Source organism: Rhyacophila brunnea, unplaced genomic scaffold (assembly GCF_057557595.1).
Source record: "Rhyacophila brunnea isolate RB1 unplaced genomic scaffold, BYU_Rbru_1.0 scaffold_20, whole genome shotgun sequence".
Classification (NCBI taxonomy): Eukaryota; Metazoa; Arthropoda; class Insecta; order Trichoptera; family Rhyacophilidae; genus Rhyacophila; species Rhyacophila brunnea.
In genome coordinates this window covers 20,039,392-20,062,282 of record NW_028232860.1, presented here as the reverse complement: position 1 = coordinate 20,062,282, position 22,891 = coordinate 20,039,392, and the positions used below count along the sequence as shown (strand labels likewise).

General features: G+C 34.4%; 2 protein-coding genes across 5 annotated transcripts in view; one reads left to right on the top strand and one right to left on the bottom strand.

The window, feature by feature from the left end:
• Window positions 1–22,891, top strand: part of LOC147071347 (RNA helicase aquarius) — a 163,512-nt gene that overhangs the window by 50,810 nt on the left and 89,811 nt on the right. The gene's annotated exons all lie outside the window — the stretch shown is intronic.
• Window positions 1–22,891, bottom strand: part of LOC147071349 (G protein-coupled receptor Mth2-like) — an 80,100-nt gene that overhangs the window by 3,178 nt on the left and 54,031 nt on the right. For all 4 annotated transcript variants that reach the window (XM_085947942.1, XM_085947941.1, XM_085947940.1 and 1 more), the window contains exons 2-8: window positions 21,872–22,187; window positions 19,837–20,046; window positions 17,842–17,957; window positions 14,446–14,524; window positions 10,065–10,222; window positions 4,809–4,953; window positions 1,517–1,609 (exon numbers count right to left, since the gene is read on the bottom strand). In XM_085947942.1, the coding sequence (XP_085804068.1) occupies window positions 1,517–1,609; window positions 4,809–4,953; window positions 10,065–10,222; window positions 14,446–14,524; window positions 17,842–17,957; window positions 19,837–20,046; window positions 21,872–22,173 (1,103 nt within the window). In that variant the 5' untranslated portion in view covers window positions 22,174–22,187. The remainder of the gene's footprint in view (window positions 1–1,516; window positions 1,610–4,808; window positions 4,954–10,064; window positions 10,223–14,445; window positions 14,525–17,841; window positions 17,958–19,836; window positions 20,047–21,871; window positions 22,188–22,891) is intronic.

The following is a 22,891-nucleotide window of genomic DNA, read 5'->3' as shown; positions in this document are numbered from 1 at the left end:
ATAGCGATGTGTTCCGTGACCACTGCTGTGTGACAAGAAAAAAATGGCAATACGCCACCGAGCATGGGGACAGTAGAATGGACTTGTCTAGTGTATTGGAAGATGAAGATAACCAAGAGGAAATGAAACTACACAATTGCACATTTTCATTGCCAGGCGTCCAATACTAAACTTGATGGCGAAGAAGATTATCAATTAAATTTGCTATGCTGTTTTATCTACGACTTCTTTTTATGGCGCGTTAAAAAGAATCTTTGTTCTATCCGCCATGATGACACTTTCATTCATTTATTATACAAGCGGCAAGAGGTCACGAAAGTTCTTATGACCCACGGGTCAATCATTATTCGGTGTGTCATTATTAGACATGATTATACAGCGGCGCGGTTGAATTTTACAACAAAACAGGCGAACGATTCTCTTTCAGTCATAATTATTTATTTGTTTTCATGTCTATTTTTCTTACATATTTTTTTTCTGAAAATTAAATTGTTTGTTGTTATTTCGGACCTGTTTGACGACAGTGAGCTGTCACAATATCGATGTGTGAAAATATAGGAATTATCCAAAAATTCCTTCATACATCTTTTTTCGTTGCAAGAGATGTGTCAATTAAAATCAATTCTTTAGGTTTCTACATATTTCATATAACAATGTAATTCATTTTTTTTTTGAAAATCGAATCGAAATAGGTACTTAATATATTTAAAATTTCCTCAAAGATTTAAACGTTTCTTATTTTATACTAAAATCGAAATCAGAATTCAAAATCCTTAATTTTTTTTTGTATTGTGCTAATTTCTATGGATATTTAAATAAAATGGTTTAGATTTTTTGACTACCTACTTCAATCGAATCTTATGGCGATTACGTCGCTACGGTTTTTAGCCAAGGGAACTAAAATTCACTCTGTATTATACCCAGACCCTGACTTGAAAGTGGCACCATTTCTTGATGTTTTTTTTACCAATTGTTGGTTACCTATTTCCATGCCCTCCATCCAAATAAATGGGTACTATAATGCTGACCATCATATTGTTATCTTGGCTATGGACGTCCTAACGGTGATCCTGGGAACTACGGATTCCCCCGCACTTGAAGGTACTAATTTACTCCCCGCTATTATAGTCAATAACACTGCATACAGCGCTATGAAATCGTCGCCAAGTTAGTTAATGGTTCTAGTATACCTACGAGTATCAGATAACGATCTTTATTTCCAGGAATCATCTAAGAAAACCAATTCTTTAATAGTACCTATATATTATTATGTAGGTGTACCAACGTAATATAATTTGGAACGTTTGGTCGTCTATCGAGGGTAAATTTGTTCCAAATGTATTTTTTTAAATTTGTTGTTTTATATTCCATGGCAACGCTGTTATTACGGCAAGTAGCAAAGTAGAAATAATTAGTTGCGCCCAATATTTGAATTTAGAACAACAGTTACTATGAGCACGCGCGTGATAATCCAAAAAATATCATCCTTATTGTATTAGCTTATTGATTTACGTACCAGATTATCATTTGGTTGTCTGCTATGAAACTGGCAATCTCGAAGATCCACGACAGGCCCATGACGATGAACAGTTTCAGGTATAGAAGGAATCTGAAAAAAAATAACCGAATCTGTAACTTAAATGAAATGACATTTTGAACGCTTTCGGGGGACTCCTGCTCGACGAGACCCCAACTTATTATGATAATGATATTATAATGAATTCGGAAAAATATTTATTTTTGCCACAATGCGGTCAGACAAGCGATTTATTCCATAAATGTCAACATGCACTGTTAAATGTGTCAGGTCAGTCAGTAAGTCAAATCAGAACGGATTAATAAGATAGAAATGTCAGTCGCAATATACAAATCCCTCAGAATACCTCAAAGATTACCGATATTGAATGCAAGTTGCGTATACGCGACAACCTTTAATGAATAATTATGCAGCACAAATATGTGCAAGCACGTGTTCTTCGCACTTAAGGCGAAGTCTTCACTGAGCCTTTTTTAAAGAGGCACCTAGCGGAAAAATACGAAGCTTGCAATTTGAGACATTTTTTTGATAATTTACAATTTCAACTGTATTAATGAATAAATATGTATCTGAAAACATTAAAAATAAAAATATTTTTTATTTTAAGTCAAAGACAAACTTACAATTGTAAAAAATGTAATAAAATGTGAATTTGTTCTATCGGACCGCACCCTATTATTACATATATTTTATGGTCATATTTATTATTAAAATTTACTTTATTAAGTTTTCTAAGCATCACCAAAGCGATTTTTGACTAATTCATAGTTTTAATATTTTTTATATCTATTTTAAAAAACATCGATTTTTATAAAAAATATAAATGTGTATAACTTGAAATCCTTTTTATTTAAGTATATCAAATCAATTATTTTTATAAATATAAATAAAATATTTATAAATAAATTATTTATGCCAAGTCAAAATTTAAAATTTCAGTAGATTTTGACAAAAAATTCAGTAGATTTCATAAAATATCAGTAGATTTTGAAAAATGTGGTTTATTAGATATGATTTAAAACTAATAAGAATAACAATAACTAATAATATTAATTTATTGTAAGCAATGATGATATTAATGGGTAAAATGGCGCTCTTGGGTAGAGTTACAATGCTTTTTATGTCAATTTAGAAGTGTATAACATCAAAAAAGGTCATGCGTAAATCATTACAAGCTTATTATTAAAAGAATCATCAGTTAATTTACAATTATGCAGAAACACAAATATCAGTAGATTTCTTGAATTTCGAAAAAAAATATCAGTTGATCTACTGAAATTTCAGTAGACATGGCAACACTGGATCAACCGTAGAATATTATTTCAAAATTTGATAACGTAACATTATTTTTATGGCTGTTAAATGATAATTTTTTAAAACAATGAAACTTATATACATTCAATTAGCTCATATAACCCAAAAATATTTAAAAGGTATTCAACAATAATTGGTGTTAAACATATTGTTTAAATCATTATCAACCAGGATCAATCCACTGCTGGATAAAGGCCTCCCTAGCCTGATTTTATTCCTTTCTGTCATTTGAATTCCTGTATTTATCAAAATCGGTGTTATTATATTTATCCTCATATTCATATCGTCATCATAATCATCGACCTGAACCAATCCACTGCTGGATAAAGGCCTCCCTACCCTGATTCTACTTCTTTCTGTCATTTGAATTACTGTATTTATCAAAATCGGTGATATTATATTTATATACATATTCGTATCGTTATCATCATCATCATCAACTAGGATCAATCCACTGCTGGATGAAGGGTTCCGCAACCTGATTCTACTACTAGCAGTTAAACGAATTTGTGATACTATACCTATTTATATCATCCTTATCAACATCGACCTGAACCAATCCACTGCTGGATTAAGGCCTCCCTAGCCTGATTCTATACCTTTCTGCATTTTAATTACTGTATTTATCAAAATCGGTGATATTATATATATCTACATATTCATATTGTCATTATCATCATCGACCTGAACCAATCCACTGCTGGATAAAGCCCTCCCTAGCCTGATTCTACTCCTTTCTGTCTTTTGAATTGCTGTATTTATCAAAATCGGTGAAATTATATTTATCTACATATTCATATCGTTATCATCATCATCATCAACTAGGATAAATCCACTGCTGGATGAAGGGTTCCCTAGCCTGATTATATTCCTTTCTGTCATTTGAATTGCTGTATTTATAAAAATCGGTGATATTATATTTATCTACATATTAATATCGTCATCATCACCATCGACCTGATCCAATCCACTGCTGGATAAAGGCCTCCCTACCCATATTCTACTCATTTCTGTCATTTGAATTGCTGTATTTATCAAAATTGGTGATATTATATTTATCTACATACTCATATCGTTATCATCATCATCATCAACTAGGATCAATCCACTGCTGGATGAAGGATTCCGCAACCTCATTCTACTATTATTAGCGAAATGTCAAACTGTCTGACGTGAATAAAAAACCCATCCCGAAGAGAAAACTATGGCGCCATCTATGCATACTTATCAATTATATTAAAATCCAACACTGCCAAGCCGTCTGCAAGACCTAGCGAGACAGACTGGCGAGAGCCAGCTGGCTCAGCTAGTAATGTATAATGCCCCGTTTACACGTGCATAGATTTACTGTGCACAGTAAGAAAATGTATGGGGAAACATGTATTATCCTGCAGTTGGCAAGATGGCGTGTATGAATCAAACAAGTTTGGAAGGTTCCGAATTCAACGCGCAAGTAAGATTATTTTCGATCTGCGCCTGCGCAGTAGAGCGAACATGCCGGTAAAAAAACGAACTACACATTTTTAGCTTAACCGATTTTCAATACGACCTGTCAGATAGTACTATAAAATGACAACATCGCGCCTCGCTTACTCTTGAAGAATGAGATTGGAGAGACAGTCAGCACTTTTACGTGTAAACAGTTATTGTCATGACAGTTTAAAATAAGCTCAATTGCAGTAATTCCATGCACGTATACAGGCATCATAAGTCTACTTAAATAAGTATGATAAGAGACTTTCCAGATGACGCGATTCGACTCGCGCGCTTTCGAGATACGGGTGCTCTTATTGAGCTGACCACATGTCACCTCTCGCGTGCACGTCGGAATCGCGAGTACGTGCGAGTCGACAGGTGCAACAATTATTATTGCGCCTACCTGTTACTAGATACTGGTTGGTAAAGCATGAGCGTCTGGCCGGCGCTTTAGAGATAAAAAGTGTTCTTCTTCACTCACTTGTATTTCATACTACGCATCTTGGTTACATTTTCGTAGCTGGTCTGCCGCCAGAGCTTGATTGACGTGGCGAGGAAAAGAACAATGTTGCAGATCAGTAGGGCGGCGATTGGACCATAGAAGTAGGCCCACGTCTCCACTTGTCCTGAAAAGAAATAGCATAGAGTTTGTCGATCAGACATTCAGATCATTAGTCTTGAGGTCATGACTGTCAAGTAATACTAATGCAATAATAGATGGACTGAATTTTTATGAATTCATTATTTTAGAGGAGATAAAAACAATCCAATAGCGACCGCATTTGTATGACAATCGACCGCGCATAACCACAAGACGTTGAGTTCTTTTCCCATGCAGGCGTCGTTGTCTTTCTTCCACACTTCCTACGGAGGAAAACTGTGGGGTCAAACTCAAACACGACGGCCAGACGTTGTAGTGGGCTGACAACGCAAGTCATAATATGTATTGGACTTAGTAATTTGTTATCCAGTAGGTGGCGTCATAAAATTTCATACATTGTAATATTTTAGCAAATCGCACAACAACACAACTCACTCGATTAGCGAAAACAATATATGTAATAACAAAAGTACCTAGTACAAAATGAATAAGCAATCGACTTCAATGAATAAACAGTCGACTGCAATGTCTTGAAATCAGCGATTTAGACAACCGTTGGATCTAGACGCGCGACCCCTTACCCGCACCCACCTCACCAATTCACCGCTGCTATCTGACAACTTTGTCTAATCGTGATGATTTGTTTTAAGTGTGTTATTGTCGAGTTTTATCTTCACTTCGGTCCCTTTAGTTTTACTTTTATTCCACCTATAATGACGTAGTCTATAAGCTGTGTTAATTTCGTAAATATTGGTAGTTTTCGAGTTATAGCGGAACTAACAGACATACAAGAATAAAACAAAACCATATTTTTTGTGCTTATGTAGACTTCGACTTCTATATCGAGACTTTTACGTCACTGCGGTCGTTTTTAGAACTAAAACCGTTGCAATACCGCCAGCCATGTGAGAAGCGTGTGATGTAATAACTCACTAATACTGTCATCGCATACAGTGCCATGACGTAGATGTCAATATATGAAGCGCCTAGTTTCAAAAGCCCCTAAAACGATTTTAAGTAGTTCTGAGATAAATGAGAAAAACGATTTCAGGTAGTTCTGAAAAAAATGAGAAAAAATCATATCTATTAAATCTGTGAAATTTATGTATTTATTTTTTAATTCTTTACATTCTAAAGAGTATTTTGGCTTTCCATTTTAGAGGTATTTGAAAAGCACACCCTACCATTTTAGCGGGTTTTGAAATTTACTTTATAATATTTTATGATCATACGTATCGACAGTTTTTGGCATTTTTTAAAGATTAATTTTTGCCCATCACATAGGTAACAAAAATATCTATCTAAATACATAATATATATATAACTCAAAAAAATTCAAAAACCGTTTTAGGGGCTTTTGAAACTAGGCGCTTCATATAAAAGCCGAACAGTGTATGGGAATTGACAACGATAAACAAAAATTTAGCAAATATTTAGAAATTACAGCCGGACCATAGACTATAGATACATCAGCCGGACCCTTAAATTTTGTTAATAGTCTTACTATTTTACAATCTATACGTATGTCGATAATTATTTATTGTTAATCGTAACGGCTGAACAGACTACACTAGATAATACATTCTAATTTATGTACATACCAAGGCCTGAACAAAAACGATGCATGAGTGCGAGTGAGAAAGTATTCGGCACCCTTATAATCTCTGCGACACGCGCTAGAGTAAGATAAAAGGTCTACATATTTTTGAGTCAGTTTCCAAAAGTATCGCTAGCAAATCGTGGTGAATCGCTTCACGTAGCATCGATAATCTACGAGTTCGTGTTGCTAAATTTGCTATTTTTTGTGTTAAACATAAAGTCAGTGGTATATATTTTTAGTTAATTAAGTAGGAAAGGTGGTTCTGCGTGTTGTATTAAAATATGGTAGCCGTACTGATAAGCAATAAGATAGTATTACGTTTCATAGGTAAGTTGATACATGTTCGTGACAATTTATTTGTATATTATTATTTATTTTAATATCAGTGACCTAGTGTTTCTTTAAAATAACTTAAATTATGGATATCTTTACCTAATGGTTGCATTTTGACCGCTTAAAAATACTATATAACGTAAAAAAATAGAAAATGATATTTTCATTCTGAGCGTCTAGTGCGAGCACTTTGGGCGAGCACTAGCGAAATGGTCTATGGTCTCGAACATTTGTAGGCGAATGCGCTCGCTCGCCCACAAACCAAACGCACGGCACGTAGCTTCATTTAGCAATGCAACGGGTGGCGTCTAGATGTATCTATAGTCTATGGTACATACGTTTTGTATCATTCCATATTATGAATAGTTTTTAGCGTTTGTATGGAAAATATATCAAATATTTATGGCACAGGTGTTTGCAATAATGTTATTTTTACCTACTCGTTATTACTATTTTTAAGTAGTATTCAGTGGCGATGGGTGGAGGTAGGTAGTAGAGATCCGACATAAATATTGAACACAAAATTTTGTCAGTCATACTTATTAATAATTGTTATTGAACTAAGAACACACTTTACAGACGTATTGGTTAGTTTTTATTAAACTAGACCAAACCGTAATAGTAGAGGTAGGTTATGTTAAAATCTAACCAACACCATCTGCAATGTGTGTTTTTAGTTCAATGAAAACAAATAAGTACTTACGACTGACAAAGTTTAGTGTGCTTTATTTGTGTCGGATCCCCACAGCCAACCTCCACCCTTCGCCACTGACCCATTGTTACATATAGTTACATAGTATATTATCAACTTTTATTATTGGCCGAAAGACGTAACTGTTGTCATTGTTCGCCGCACACAAAACCGATTGGCTTTGCAGACATTTACGACGTTGTATTTTAACATTTTTACTTTTGATACAAAAAATAACCCACATAATAATATTAATAGGTACATATAGTTCAATATTTCGGAATCAACCGGTCTTGTTTCATTATATTTAAGTAGCTATTAATTATTCACACTTAACATTGAAACTGATTTATTTTGCGTTGCGTTAGTGTAGCTTTTTGTTTTATAACCTGTTTATAACAATTTATCAAACACTAAATTGTATGTTTTATATAATACTATCATCTGAAAGCTATGTATATCATGCTATGATATTTTACAACGTTTTTATTAGCTTGTATTCTTGTTTGTCCGGTGGTTGTTTGTCCAGTACAAATCTTTCAATCGATTTTTAAATAACTTCCCGACTAGCTAGACATTTGAAACATTTAGAATATATCAGCACACGATCCCAATGCATTCTTTTAATACTTTTAGCCATCTTTAAGCAGAATTGAATTCATTTTCAGTTAATTTCATTTTGTATTGAAAGTTATTTCAGAAAAATCCGTAAAAAGTAAAAAACTATTATTGGTTGCTAAGAGGGTGGTCCTAGCAACTAAATTATTAATATATACATGCGTTACCATGGAAATCAAAATGACATTTCAGTATTCAATATTTGTTTGTTTTTTATTTACTTCATATCAAGTACAAGTTTGAGCATATTGAGCATTATTAATTATGCTCAATATGCTCAAATGCTATTCAATAGAAAATTTAAAAACGTTGTATATAAAAAGTTCTTTTTATCTTGTAATGTGTTACGTTTTTGCCACAGTATGCCACTTGATTATTGTAATGGGAGTATAATTCAAGAAAAGTTTTCCTAATATGGGTTTCGAGTAGTGTATTTAGTATTTTAAATCTTCTTCATCCATGTTTTAATTTTTTCATTGATAGGTATTGTATGTTGCCTAAGGTTACAGTAGGTTACAGCACCCTCTTGGATAACACATTAATTTCTTATCGAAACGCTGATTTGTTGATTTTTTAACACTTTCACTTCGATTTACCCACTTCCCGAAATCTCTTTAATTTGCATCAAGTATAATCTTAAAGAAAATGATACACATAAAACAGATATAGATTTTTTTTCATAATCGTGTTTCCTATCCGACACCATATTATTATACTTCTATAAACCTTCCCGTCCATCTGTCACGAATTATTTGTAATGTTGTTTAATACTTTCTATATAATGTACATACTCAATATTATATTACCGCACTGTAAGCATCGTTCAAACTATTATGAGAGTGTAATTTTTTTCACGACCCGATTAAAATCAACGATTCCTTTATTTCTATATTTTTCAAATTTTTCAAGATTTTTCCGTTTGCGTTCATATTTTCATATATTTTCTCTGATGCGTTATAGACAATTACGATAATGCGTACCACGTATGCGATTTATTCGTAGAATGCATCCTTATTCAATGTGTTCGAATTCTCATACCTATTATTATGCGGTCATTTTCGTTTTTGCGCACTGCGCAATAAAATACGGACGCGTTGACCCCCGTACAAAATATGATGTCTGAGTACATAATAAGTAGTTATGGATAGCTAAGGCCTTCGAGATGTAGCTATATATACACAAAAGCCATCCGATCGACATGGTGACTACTTTTCATGTTCGCAAATGAATGGAAATGGATAATGGATCCAGATGTTTCGTATGTATTAAAACTAGGAAACTACCTACAGTACCTTCCCCACATCTTTGGAGGACAATATTTAAAATACTGCATTTGCTAGGTCAGTATTCAATGAAAGATTAATGCCACTGCTTTTGACTGAATTTACACGAGTTTAAGTTAAGAGGGATGAGAATGGAAGAATCATGGGAGAGAGAAGCGCATAGTACTAGTAAGTAACAAAAGCTAATACGAAACTGCCGAACAACCTAAATGAAAAGATCTTCACGTTGGCAATATGACACCGCAAATTTTCTAAATGGTCGGACCGTTAGATGGGCCCAACGGGTGGTTGAACCGACTTGAGTAGCTGTTCCCTTTCCGTACACATTTTAGGACATTCCTAAATGATGTGGTTTGCATTCCGTATTTCTCCGCGACATGGAAATGTTAAACGGGTAACAAGACCAAGAGACATAGAGCCTGCCAGCGAAGCCACCATGCCCAGTCAAGAATTTACTGATGTAATGATCTGGAGTCAAAGCAGTTATCTCTATTCGCCATTTGATATTTGGAAAAAACATACGTGTGCCTGCTTTTGGTGGAAGCATCCCATGTTTTCTGTCAGATACGAGTTTTGGCCGCATGGACATAATAATTGTATAGTATATTTACCACTAAACCAGCAGGAGTTACCGCCGATTCCTGGCTTAATGTGAGAGCCTTCAGCGTGGTGCGCCACTAACGATGCGACCAGGAAGAGCACGGGCGATCCAAATGCGTATATATTGTAAATCGTGAAGCTCTTCTTGTCCGACCATCGCGCCCTGAAACTATACAAAGAAACAATCATTAATACATCGAAATAAAGATGACGCCATTGATACAATAAAACACTAAACAGGTATGTCCAACTTCAAGTAGGCTATGCTGACTATCCACTATGGAAACTTTCAGTTTTCTACCACACTCTTTCGTAATATCATTCTTCAATTTAAACAAATGTATTAAATTTGGCCAAAACTTTCGCCATTATAAAGAAATACCCAGTTTTACATTCGTTGTGAAAATACCTAGTGAGTTTTGGTCGATACTCATTGCACTCAGAGTCAACTGCGCGACGGCAATCGGACACTACTCCCCAGTTTAAAGTGTGGTGGTTAAAATCTTCTTTTTTTTTTTTTTACTTCCGAGACAGACTGAATGATCAATACGAATTGTGTTACATAGTTTTCCTTATGATTAATTTGAAATGATTTTTACGTTAGCTGGTTATGAAATACAAATAGTAATGGTTAATTCTTCTTCTTCAAAATCTACATTAATCACATATTTTATATGGGCATAATCTATCTATACCTCTAGCTATAGTGTGATCGACCAAAATCTACCTCGCAATCGACTGGACTATTATATTGCAGAGTTAAACTGACCTTCCATGTTAGATCCTAAGAGGATCATAAGAACGGACGTGTGGAGGGTGTATTAACAGGTTTTGTTTTTACGAGAAATGGGTGTTAGGCACTTGCTCAACCTATACTCTTGTTCCAAACAGACATTGGATGTGAATTTTCCAGCTCCGAGATTCGAACCGGTTTATTCAAATAACCCGAACTTCGTAAAAATCGTGTCCATTAACAGGGCATGAAAAACTAATATTTATTTTGGTCGTACACTGGCTGTCATGCAAAAACATATTTTTAAACCTCTCTCCCCTTTGCGACTGTTTCGTGTGTAATATTTTCAATTTTTATCTGTTTTACAAAAATGTAGTTATTTAAAACATATTCAATAGCATGTCGATCTGTTAAGATTGGCTTTAAGAGCTCTGTTGCCTGTTAGTATAATAATGTGTGATGTTTTTTTATGTTCCTGGCAAGAGTGGTGGCAGAGATTATGTTTGGAATAAATTTTCATGCTGTTGATCCCGTGTCCGATGTTATATTGTATCTGCTGTTCCATAGCTTTATTGTGTCTTCGTTATTTTTTTATTTTTAAATTCGAATTGAGGGATGATAACTGCTGTCCATGTGACGGCGAAACATCTCAAACAGTCTGGCATGTCATTAATGACTGCCCCATATTAGAAAAAGAGCGACGGGCTCACGGAACTCTGTGCAATCACGAAATTTACCTCTAAAAACCTCATGAAATTTAAGCAAGAAAATACCACTATGAAATATCTAATTCTGGCGATTATAAAAATTAAAGAAATAAATGGAGGAACATAACTCACTACAGACTTCACGTAAAACTCTAATCTAGCAAAACATTTAATATCTCTAATCAACTCTATGCAATTATCTTTACATGGTTATGTTGGGTCACTACTGTGGTGTTCGATGTGTGGGTTGAGGATGATGATAATGAAGTCTACGATGTAGCAGGGTGAGATTTATTAGCAGCGTATCGGTACAATAGTATATTATACAATGATAGTACATATAATCTACTGAGATAGTTACGAGCTAGGTACTTGGATTCGAGTGACATTTAGATAAATTATTCTTCGTTATTTACACAATAAAAAGTAATACATTAACATTAAATTCTGTTACATAATCATATTGGACTAATTATAGAGTCAGCGTTTTAACTCGAGTAGCGAAATGAAATATTATTTATTTTTACAGTCGTAAGAAAATATGATACCATGAAAAATGATTATTCGGCTAATATACCGTAATAATATAATGTGCTGTGATATGATGTAATAATATACCGTATCTAATTTCGCCAATCAACTTGCTGACCTAGCTAAGAGTTGTTTGCTGGAAATTGATTCGCTAGAATAATATTACTGCAGAGTAGTTTGATACACTAAACAATAGATATCTGATCGCTATTATTATGCAGCTACAGTTACTTGTAAATTGTACGTAAAACATTTCACCGTAGCACAGTTCGCCGTGAGCTTCCTTATCGGAAAGAGTTGACCGATTAATTAACGGTCTCCAATTTTATTAGATTCAATACGAACATTCATTCAATTTTCATAGCTGATTTTGGCATGAATTCAAGAATGAAAACCTAACCTAACCTAACAAATAACCCAGTATATCAGCTATTTTCAAAATTTGTTTACTGCTGGCGTCCTGTAAAGTGTAAACCGACAAGAACCATGTTTTATTTACACAGAATTTTATGTCAGCACCTACTATACGACCCGAAGAGATATATTTCCAATATAACATTTCACTGTGAAGTGTGATACGGCGAACTTCATACGTACAAGTTTCCGGACACGTCTTTACAGAGCCGCCTTGTACGGAAAAGCAAGGGCATAGTCGCAATAAATTAATTTAAAAATAAATAGCAACCCGGTGTCTGATTTGTACATGTTGCCGACCCACGATATTCAGGATATTTTGAGATGATTTTTTCCATTATTGAAATGAACAAGTTTCAAAAGGATTCATGGGTGATGTAATAAATATACATACATACCTACATAGGTAATTAATTTATAAAACAAAAATACGCGACAGGTCAATTTTATTGCGTCTTATTTATTTTGGATATTCTCTCAACAGATATTCGAAATGGAATAGCTCTGTCAAGTAAAACAAGGTATAATCGTTTTTTTACACAAGAAAAATATTTAACGAAATACATATTATGTCACATTTTATTATTATAGTTTCGATGCATGATGTGACATGCGAATTAGCTATTGACTAGGAACCTTCTAGGAGACAATAGTAACTGCATTAAACTATTCTTATTTTGTCGGTGATCCTGAAACGTTTCCTAAGCCGGCTCTCACATCAAAACTCGTCTCGCCTGCAACGTGTCGAATACGTCGATGTGACTTCATCGTTATTCACAAAATACACATTGCCAAATGGAATTCCACAGATTGGTCGAATGCGAAAGTCGTTTGCTTCTCGGGCTGTTAGTCGAAGACATCAGAACGCATACGAAGACCTATGAATTGGTAATTCCTATACCGGCTCGCCGATCGCCGCATTCAAATATCTATACGTTTCGAAGGTTACGTGCGACTGTCGCTAGGCAGATGTGCGCGGTATTCATATGCAACACCAGATCAACGTTCTTGGAAAGTTTGATTTATGGGTGTGCCGCAGACGAGGCAAGTTCAGATGTGAGCGCCGGTTTAAAATCACCGAAGAAAGTTTCTGTTTGTCGTGTCATTTTTCTTTGTAATTAAAATTAAACTCTTCAAGATTTATATGGAAATTAGTAGAACAGTGGTCCTTTTTTTTGCAATACTTTCATAATATGTATAGGCTCCATCTGAATATCTATAGAATAACGGTTTTCTTTGACTTCTCTGAATTAAACCGATACAACATCGTTGTGAATTATTAGTTGAATACAAATATATAGTTTATTAAATTATCAGTAAGTGCAAGTACGCTATAACTAAATTATAGAAAGATCCAGACGTCGGTTAGTGATTAATATATTTCGAGTGCTTAAAGTCAGACAACGTTATCTACAAAAAAGGTTTTTTTTTTTTGAGATAACGTTATTTTACATTTATGGCTACATGATAGTCAAACAACGTTATGTCAATCTTTTCTAATTTCTTATTAAATCGTCAGTAAAGTTTAACGCTAACTACATAAGTTACCCTTGTTTTTATATTTTTTTAAAAATATCCCTTTAAATTTTAACACCATCATAAGCAAGATAAATGTACAATACACAATAAATTATAAAATATTAACATTAGGTTTTAAATAAACATTTCCCTTATTGAGTTACAAGAATCTAAAATAACGATTTTTGGCTCTCCTGTAAAGTTTCACTTTTGTAGATAGTGTTGTTTGACACCAACCCCTCGATTTGATACCTTGATTGAAGTAAATTGCCAAAAATTAAAGCATTTTTTGAGCGGATCGAGATGTAAATACCACTAGTTAATTTCGTCGTAATTAGATTGCACGCATATGTTTTAATATAAAAAAAAACATTGCCGCGAATCCAGTGGATGTAGGTTCGAGTCCCACTGGGCGTCGCATTCATTTCGAATTGAAAAAACTTTTCCAGTATGTTTTCATTTTATGTAAATGTTGATTAGATAACTTACAATGCGGACTGCATGACGTTAATGGCGACCACGTTCATCCAGAAAAATGTGGTCAGCATCCAGAAATAGGTGGAGTAACCTGAAACAAATCACGTTACATATTTTTACTTGCGTGACAATATTTACTACTGCAATGCTGGCCTTAAGCCCTTTGTGGATTTCTATTTGTATCGCTCAAACGTATTCGCATATCGAAAGGCGAAACCTGAGTCGTATACATATAGGTACTCTCAGGCACTTGACTCATATTGGCAAAATCGAACTTAAATTAAAAATACAAATTGGATCTGTGCACAGTTGTTTTAATAGAAAAGTTGGTCCGAAAACGGATTTTGAATTTAATATACCTTTATAATTATTGCACTTGATATTATGGTGATGCCAATCGTTGAAATTTTAGGAGTAAATAAATATATTTACCTTATTTTGTTTGTTTAATTAAAAAAATGTTTGTGATTTAAAGGTTCTGTACGTGAAGACTGCTGATTTTGTTTATATTGAAGATGCCTTGACCAAAACTAGGATCAACGCAAGAAAAATGAGTGATTATCATTTACAGAAGGAGAAAAAATGCGATAAAATTAATTATAACATAAACAAATTTCAGGTACCTACTTAATTTTGAATTTCTTAGTAATCGGTAACCTAGGTAACAGAACAACGATATTGTTTAATGATTCAATGTCAAAAATATATCGATTTGAAATCAGAATTCACTGATAATATTTACAAATTTATAATCAATCAATGATAGATGATGATATTCTGGAAATTGCAGGAATCTACGTTATTATTATTCTATGAACTGGAAAAGCCAAGATCTTGAATGAAGGCGATTTTATAGTATGACATTCGATAAAGCGATTGTAATATAATATTATAATTGGCCTGATTCTTATCCTTCTTGCTGGTGATTTTAGTGAAGATATTGCCATTCATTTCAAGAGGTAACGTGGCTGACAAAATTAAAGTAGGTAACTATGCACCAAGTTATCTCATTTCGTCCAAAACCTTCTTAATGATTCTACACATTCCCAAATTGTATTGGGATTATATTATTAAATCATCAAAGAGATATCATTCCAAAAGACGGTGTGTGTAGGTGTATAAAAAAACAATACTCGCTTTTAAGCTCTTTTAAGTCTTGAGCGCGCTCCGCCCGGCGTCGTCCTGTGTGCGTTGTCGCTTAACCCTTAGAATGCTACACAACGATATATCGTTGTTTTTGATAATGGCCAGAAATGCTAACAATGATCGTCGTTTTGCTTTTCATGCCTGAAATGTTAAGTTAATTTGGGAACACACTACTGCACCAGTGGTACGAAACATTGTTTTATCTATTTAGTTTTATTGTTGTGTAATATAACCCGATTCATATATCTTTTATGACTGGGTAGGTTTAGAGCTTATAACTATTGTATATTTTTTTCATGGCATCACCCTTTTTATAATAAAAACAATTCCAAATACAAATTTCAGTATACAATACTTATAAAAATTTGTTTACAGTCAAATTCTTGGTGGAAGGACAATGTTTTATTTTATTTTATGGATTTGAACCAATGGGAAAGTCTTTTACTCAACTCAGTGTTTAAAGTAAAGTGGATTTGTGCTATATAAAAACAGTTTCATTTATAAAAAAATAATGAAATAAAATCATTTGCGATACATATTTTAAATGTTCCAATAAACAAACACCATAAAGATCTTTTTCACAAATCACGTATATTGTACGAGATCTTTTATCTTTTGATATCTAATTGCCTCATTATCTATTCAAAACGATAAATTAATTACGAAACGTGTTTTCATAATATTCCGATTTCGCATAATCAATTAGTGTGGTAAGGTGTCTAAAAATAATACAATACTGTAATTTATCGACAATTATTGGTAGCAATCCTCGACCGGATTTTGCAAAACATCGTAGCAGCCAAAGGGTTAAGGACCAGATAATGTCCCTACATATTAACTTTGATCGGGCCACAAACGTAGAATATGTCAAAAGGTTACTCGAATTTATAAGGTCATCTACACCTATCAGTGAAGAACTATTATAGGCTGGTATTTGTTCTCTTTGTAGTTGAAAGTTTCTTGAGATGATTATGAACAGCCTGATTTCTCCAAAACTTGAATAATTTATAAAAAATTAAGTATGAACAGCATATTTCGAGCAGGCCAATCATTGACACCCTGGGTAAGAGAACTAACGACACATTCGATATTTTGTATTTATAAAGTTATATGGAACAATAAAAATACACAAGTGCCAAGTAAAATCTTCGGACGAAGCTGGATACAAATTATAAACGCTAGTAGCAAATAAATTGTTTATTGCTATGCGATGATAGCCTTAATTGGCGACTATATTGAAATTTATGTAAACATATCAAATTGAATTTAATGGATAGACATAATAATTAATTATGATGTAGTAACAAAACAATATTTATGTTTATGTAATAATTATATTATTTATCGGTTTATTTATAAAATCGTTCATTTTAGGTCATTATAGATAAAAGACCCATTTAAAATGTATATAAGACAAAGTAAGCATTGTATCTACGTCAAGGGAGACTATAGACAGGCCGGGGAACTGAATTTCGTGTTACAATTCGAGTGCATAAAGTTAGACAACGTTATCTACAAAAAAATTTTTTTTTTGAGATAACGTTATTTTACATTTACGGCTACATGATAGTCAAACAACGTTATGTCAATCTTTTCAAATTTCTTATTAAAGTTTAACGCTAACTACATAAGTTACCCTTGTTTTCATATTTTTTACAAACTATCCCTATAAATTTTAACATCATCATAAGCAAGATAAATGTACTCGTACAATACACAATAAATTATAAAATATTAACATTAGGTTTTAAATAAACATTTCCCTTGTTAAGTTACAAGAATCTAAAATAACGATTTTTGGCTTTTCTGTAAAGTTGCACTTTTGTAGATAGTGTTGTTTGACACTAAGTCCTCGAATTGTAGTGCTAGTTATTGGTTAGAAATAACTAGCAATACGATCGAAATTTATAGTTTCGTGTGACGGCCTGACTATTTATTTGTGGGCCATGTATTGGAGAATATCTATTATGGTTTGCTTTATGCAGGGTTTGATTTAATTTTAAAAACTACCCAATTTCATCTGCAATTTATATTCTCAGTTAAATGAAAACAAATAATTAGTATGACTGATGTGTAGTGTGATTTATTTATGTCGAATCTCCACAGCCTACCTCCACCCTTCGCCACTGAGTTAAATAGAAATGGGTAATATATTTATATAATATTTTTACATAGTATTTTTTCAATTATTTCTGGGGATGCTTCGCAACTACAACATCTATAGACCGCACGCCACTGATCAATATGGATTATTATCATTACCATTGTATACACACATCGAGCTAGACCCCTCCAGGAACAGTTGTGCAGCCGCGAGGTGCGCGAACCCTAGACAAAGGCATCCTGCCGTTATCATGATGCATTTCCCCTGCAGATCCCTGTCAACAAAGTGGTACATAATTCTTAAATAAACTTAAATCAAAGATATACATACTAGAATTACTATATATTACTATTGCAACACGCGATTGCGTACCTGATAATGTACCAGTCATATTGGGGTTCCTCCAACTAGAAAAGGTTGGGAATCACCGACTGGTATTGAACATTCAACATAATTATACTTAGGTATTAGTTTTGTTATGAAAAAAAGGTGGGAAATTGAAACCGTACACATTTGACTGAAATAGGTACATAAAAATATTTATTTGAATGATCAACGCCCCTTTTTAATCTCATGTGAATTATCAATCTCTAATTGCTCGTTTAAAATCATTACCAGCTGTATTATATGAAGGCTAGACCCACAGAACAGATTAATAAATATAATTCCGATTGGCTATTCCCCAATATACCTACTACACTTAGATGCAGGGTTTTGAATGTGTGAGTGTCCCACGAAAATGAGCCACTTATTATAGACGTGAAGCTGAAACTCCAAATACACCAATATTGAATGAGCGTCAGTGCATAAAACGAGAGGAGTTACGACAAACGACAAGCGTATTTTTTACACTTGTTTAAGTTGATCCCATATTCTTCCACACTCGAGATAGGTTGCCTGCTTCTCCACACCCGTTAGGTATTTCAGTTCCCATTATTTCTGAGTTCGCTGGTTAGAACACTAACTTCCTCCATTCATCTAGGTCGTTAGTTTATTCTGCAACATATTAACAGTGGAATTTACGGCCGAGACACACCAGCCGCAAAATACGGTCTATCTATAGTCTATACTGTATACTATATAGTCTATCTATAGTGTCAATACCAACAAAACAAAAAGCATAACAGGTCCCTATGTTCGTTGTGCGTGGAATTTTAAATATTCTGTGGGAGCGTTCGTATTTTTCTTCAGTTGATTTTGACCTGATTTTGCGGTTGGTGTTTCTCGACCTTCAAGGTAAGTAAGTAAGTACCTTCTTGAATACCACAAGACGGAAATCGTCCTGTTATGTCCCGGCCTATTGGTTTTCAGCCATTTATGCGATATAAATAACATCATGGATTTTTTTGTTATGCATCACCAACTAGTTCCTCTTGTGGTCCGCCTGCGTTATGCCCAAGGCCCACTATGGTCAGGCCATTACACGAATCTTTAAACTTCGAAGTTAGCGTTAGTTGTGGCTCATACTTCAAATGCAATAGGTATGCTCAACTGTTTGTAGATGATGATGATTGTTGGACATTGAAATAAAAACTAATGATTTCAACGGAATATGCAATCTAAAATCTTCATGTATTTCGAACATATTACCGCATCGCATTCAAAGATCATCAAAACTGGCACTACTATCGTAATTCGCCATTAAGTGCAACAGTCTTAATATTGCCTGCCTTACTTTGCAGTTGTAGCGGTCAATGGCCTCGGGTCTTGTCAGCATTATTTAGACAATGTAAGAATTAGCAAGTCATTTAACTATCGCACAATCGTTCCATCTACAGTCAGCATATACTACACGCGTGCCATTCTTCGATGCGATTCGACTGCCTCGGGCTTGGTCATCGAAACGCTCGAAGTTGCAATAGTGCAGAGGCCGGCATATTTCCCAATTGTAAATTATATCAACAAATGACTCAGTCAGATCTCAACTCGCTCCTCCATTCATCGGAGCAACCTCCAATTTAACTGTCATCTCCATGCCATTCACCTCCTAAAGCGATCTCGTCCCTTTACGAGACCTGCCAAACAGTATTATACCATATCGTATTTTGGCTGAGTAGTCGCTCCGGTCGAAAAATAGGCGCACGCGCCGCTGACCCGCCGCCTTATGTGGGGTTTGCGTCCTAAACTTGAATAATAATGGAAGATTGACTTACCTCAGCTGTGGAACTATTGCGTAGACTATCAGAGTCAACACCAGAAAGATGATGGATATGAAGATCAAGATGCCGATGACGGTGTATGAGAGGAAGGCTTCTTCGTCTGCGGGGAAGCAGACAAGCGCCACCTTTTCCAACTTCACTTCCGAGAATATCTTGTCTCCGCCATATTGTTCCTCTAGTACGCTTCTTTCTGTGATACAAAACCTGGATATCGAAAATTGCATAACCAAAGGTAATTAAAAAAATGAAAACAATATTTTTTTTTAAACTTAAAGGCGTGTACGCACACGGAACAAAGGTGTCAACATAATAAAATATATCATAGTTTATTATATTATAAATTATTTTAATGGATTATTGAGGTAAATTGGTGACTTTTCTGTTGCCAACTCAGCGGAAATAATTTCCAACAACTTCATTTTTATATCTTTTTCCAAAATATGCGAGAGACGATTCGTGATGCCGATGTTATAATGTTGTTGTCAACTCTAGCCACATCACATTAAATATTCGACAATTATACAAACATAAATAAAAACATAACAGTCACTGAGTCATTGCTTGGGTTAAACGGCATCATATTATAATAATTTACAAAATAACGCCCATTTGGACTTACACTCACTCTAAAAAATTGCACGTTGTCGAAAAGATTTTCGGTAATACTGTAGGACCCATATATTTGGGCAATGTCAGGGTGAGTATATCCCGGCAATATTGCTGTAATAGTATATTGTATTCGTACACTAGAGCAACAATAGTCTACAGTGAAAGTACTGTCCAACAAGAAGATTTAGGCACAAGCCAAAGGCGCTGTCGTTGATTTAATGGGAGGAGTTAGTTAGTTCACAGTTTTAACATGTAGCCAAGAAGTTCTTGCTGGACAGTAGGAGTGCAACTAGAATTTCAGTAGATCTACTTTAAATTTCAGTAAACATAGCGACACATGGAGCCCTTCTTGTTTCTGCAGCGTATACTTATCGTCCTAAATAAATCAAACAATATGAAAATAATTTGGATCCGACCCTACTGTCCTACCTTCGGTCGATAGTATTAATATTCAATGTATTTGTTTAATATCTTTAAAAGATTGTCATATTATCATTATGGGGAGCATAATAGGTACCTACCAATTTATTGGTACCTTACGCCAGCGGCGAATGGTGGAGGTAGGCTGTTAAGATCCGATATAAATAATGCATAGTAAACTTTGTCAATTATACGTATTTCTTTTCACTGAACTAAGACTACAATTATTCACAGATGGTGTTAGTTAGTTTTTAAAATTCAATTATACCCTGCGAAAACCAAGCCGTAATAGATAATAGTCAAAAAATACTAGTCTATCTATAAAACATTTTTTTTCGACCATGTCCGATCCTAATATGATCATATGGGCCTCCACAGCGTGAAGGTTTGTATTAACAGATTTTTTTTAACGAGAAATGGATGTCATCCACTTGCTCGACATATTAGGTCCATACTCTGACTCACACACAAATTGAAAAACAATATGTGTACTTGCCAGACCCAGGATTCGAACCTGGCACCCACGACGCTATAGTCCGACGCTGAAGTCACGCGGCCATCGTGGGCAACATTAAAACATACTCGTACAGTCGTACATTATTTTGGATATTCTATAGATAGAATAATATTTTTTTATGTATTAGGGCTTAATGAATTTAAAAAAACTGAACAACAACATGTGTAATATATATTCCTAATTCAACGAAAACAAATAAGTTTGAATGAAAAAGTGTGCACTATTTTGTCGGATCGCCCAAAGCATACCAAAACTATGATGGTTTGGTTAGGCAGGGTTTAATTGATTTTTTTTTTAAATTTACCATTTCTTGTAAATTGTAGTCTTAGTTCAATAAAAACAAATACGTATGACTGACAAAGTTTAATGTGCACTATTTATGTCAAATCTTAACAGCCTACCTCCACCCTTCGCCACTGCTATACGCAAGAAACTTTACTGCACTGTGTTAATATTATTAAATTCATTATTTTTTGTACTCACAACCCCCTCGCGATGTATTGCTTCCCATTCTCGACATTGAGGTATCCATAATCCTCGATCTCGAAGGTCTCCCCGGCCGAATAGTCCAGCATGTACATGCCGTCGCCGCAGACCAGCTGCACCGTCCCCAGGCTTGTGGCGTTGGTTACGGGATCTCGCATGAGGCACTGGTTCCTCACCAGTCTGTTGTCTCCGAGACAACAGTTATCTACCGCAATAGTAAAGTTTTCTTCGGAGCTGGAGCAGGTTATGAGCATCGCGCCCACGATAGCCGATAATACACTGTGTCGTCGCCTCTCCATCTTGAGTGAGGATGCTGAAATTAAAACATTTATTTTAAACCATGTTCGATCCTATGAAAGTTGTTGTATCAACAGATTTTTGATTTTACAAGAAATAATTTATGTCAGCCACTTGCTCAAACTATTAGGTCCATACTCTGGGTCGAAACACAGATTGATAAGCAACATATGAATTTGCCAGTCCCGGGATTCAAAGCCGGGACCCACGATATTATAAGGCTGCCGCGTAACGGCTCGGCTATCGTGGGAGCATGTTTATAATGTCATTATTTTGAAAGTATACTGAGGGGTTAATTGTATTAATTAGACGTCGACAATAAACTTGTTAATGAACGAAACCGGTCCTGATCATGTATTGATTACGTGGACACCATAATTATATTTAATAAACTATAATTTTTTTATATATACTTATATTCCTATTAATTGTATAAACATAAAAAAAAATATTTTAAATAATATCTGTATTATGTGATTATATTATAAAAATACAAAATTGACAAATAATAAACATGTGAATACATATTTATATATGATTTAAAAAAATAATCAACCATGCTGCGACACTTTTTCAATTGTAAATAATGATATAATATTATTATTATGATTATTAAAATTTATGTTTTATTTTGAATATTTAAACATGACATAATATCGATAACGGCAACAAATGTATATATAATAAGTATATATCAGTGGCGAGGGGTGGAGGTAGGCT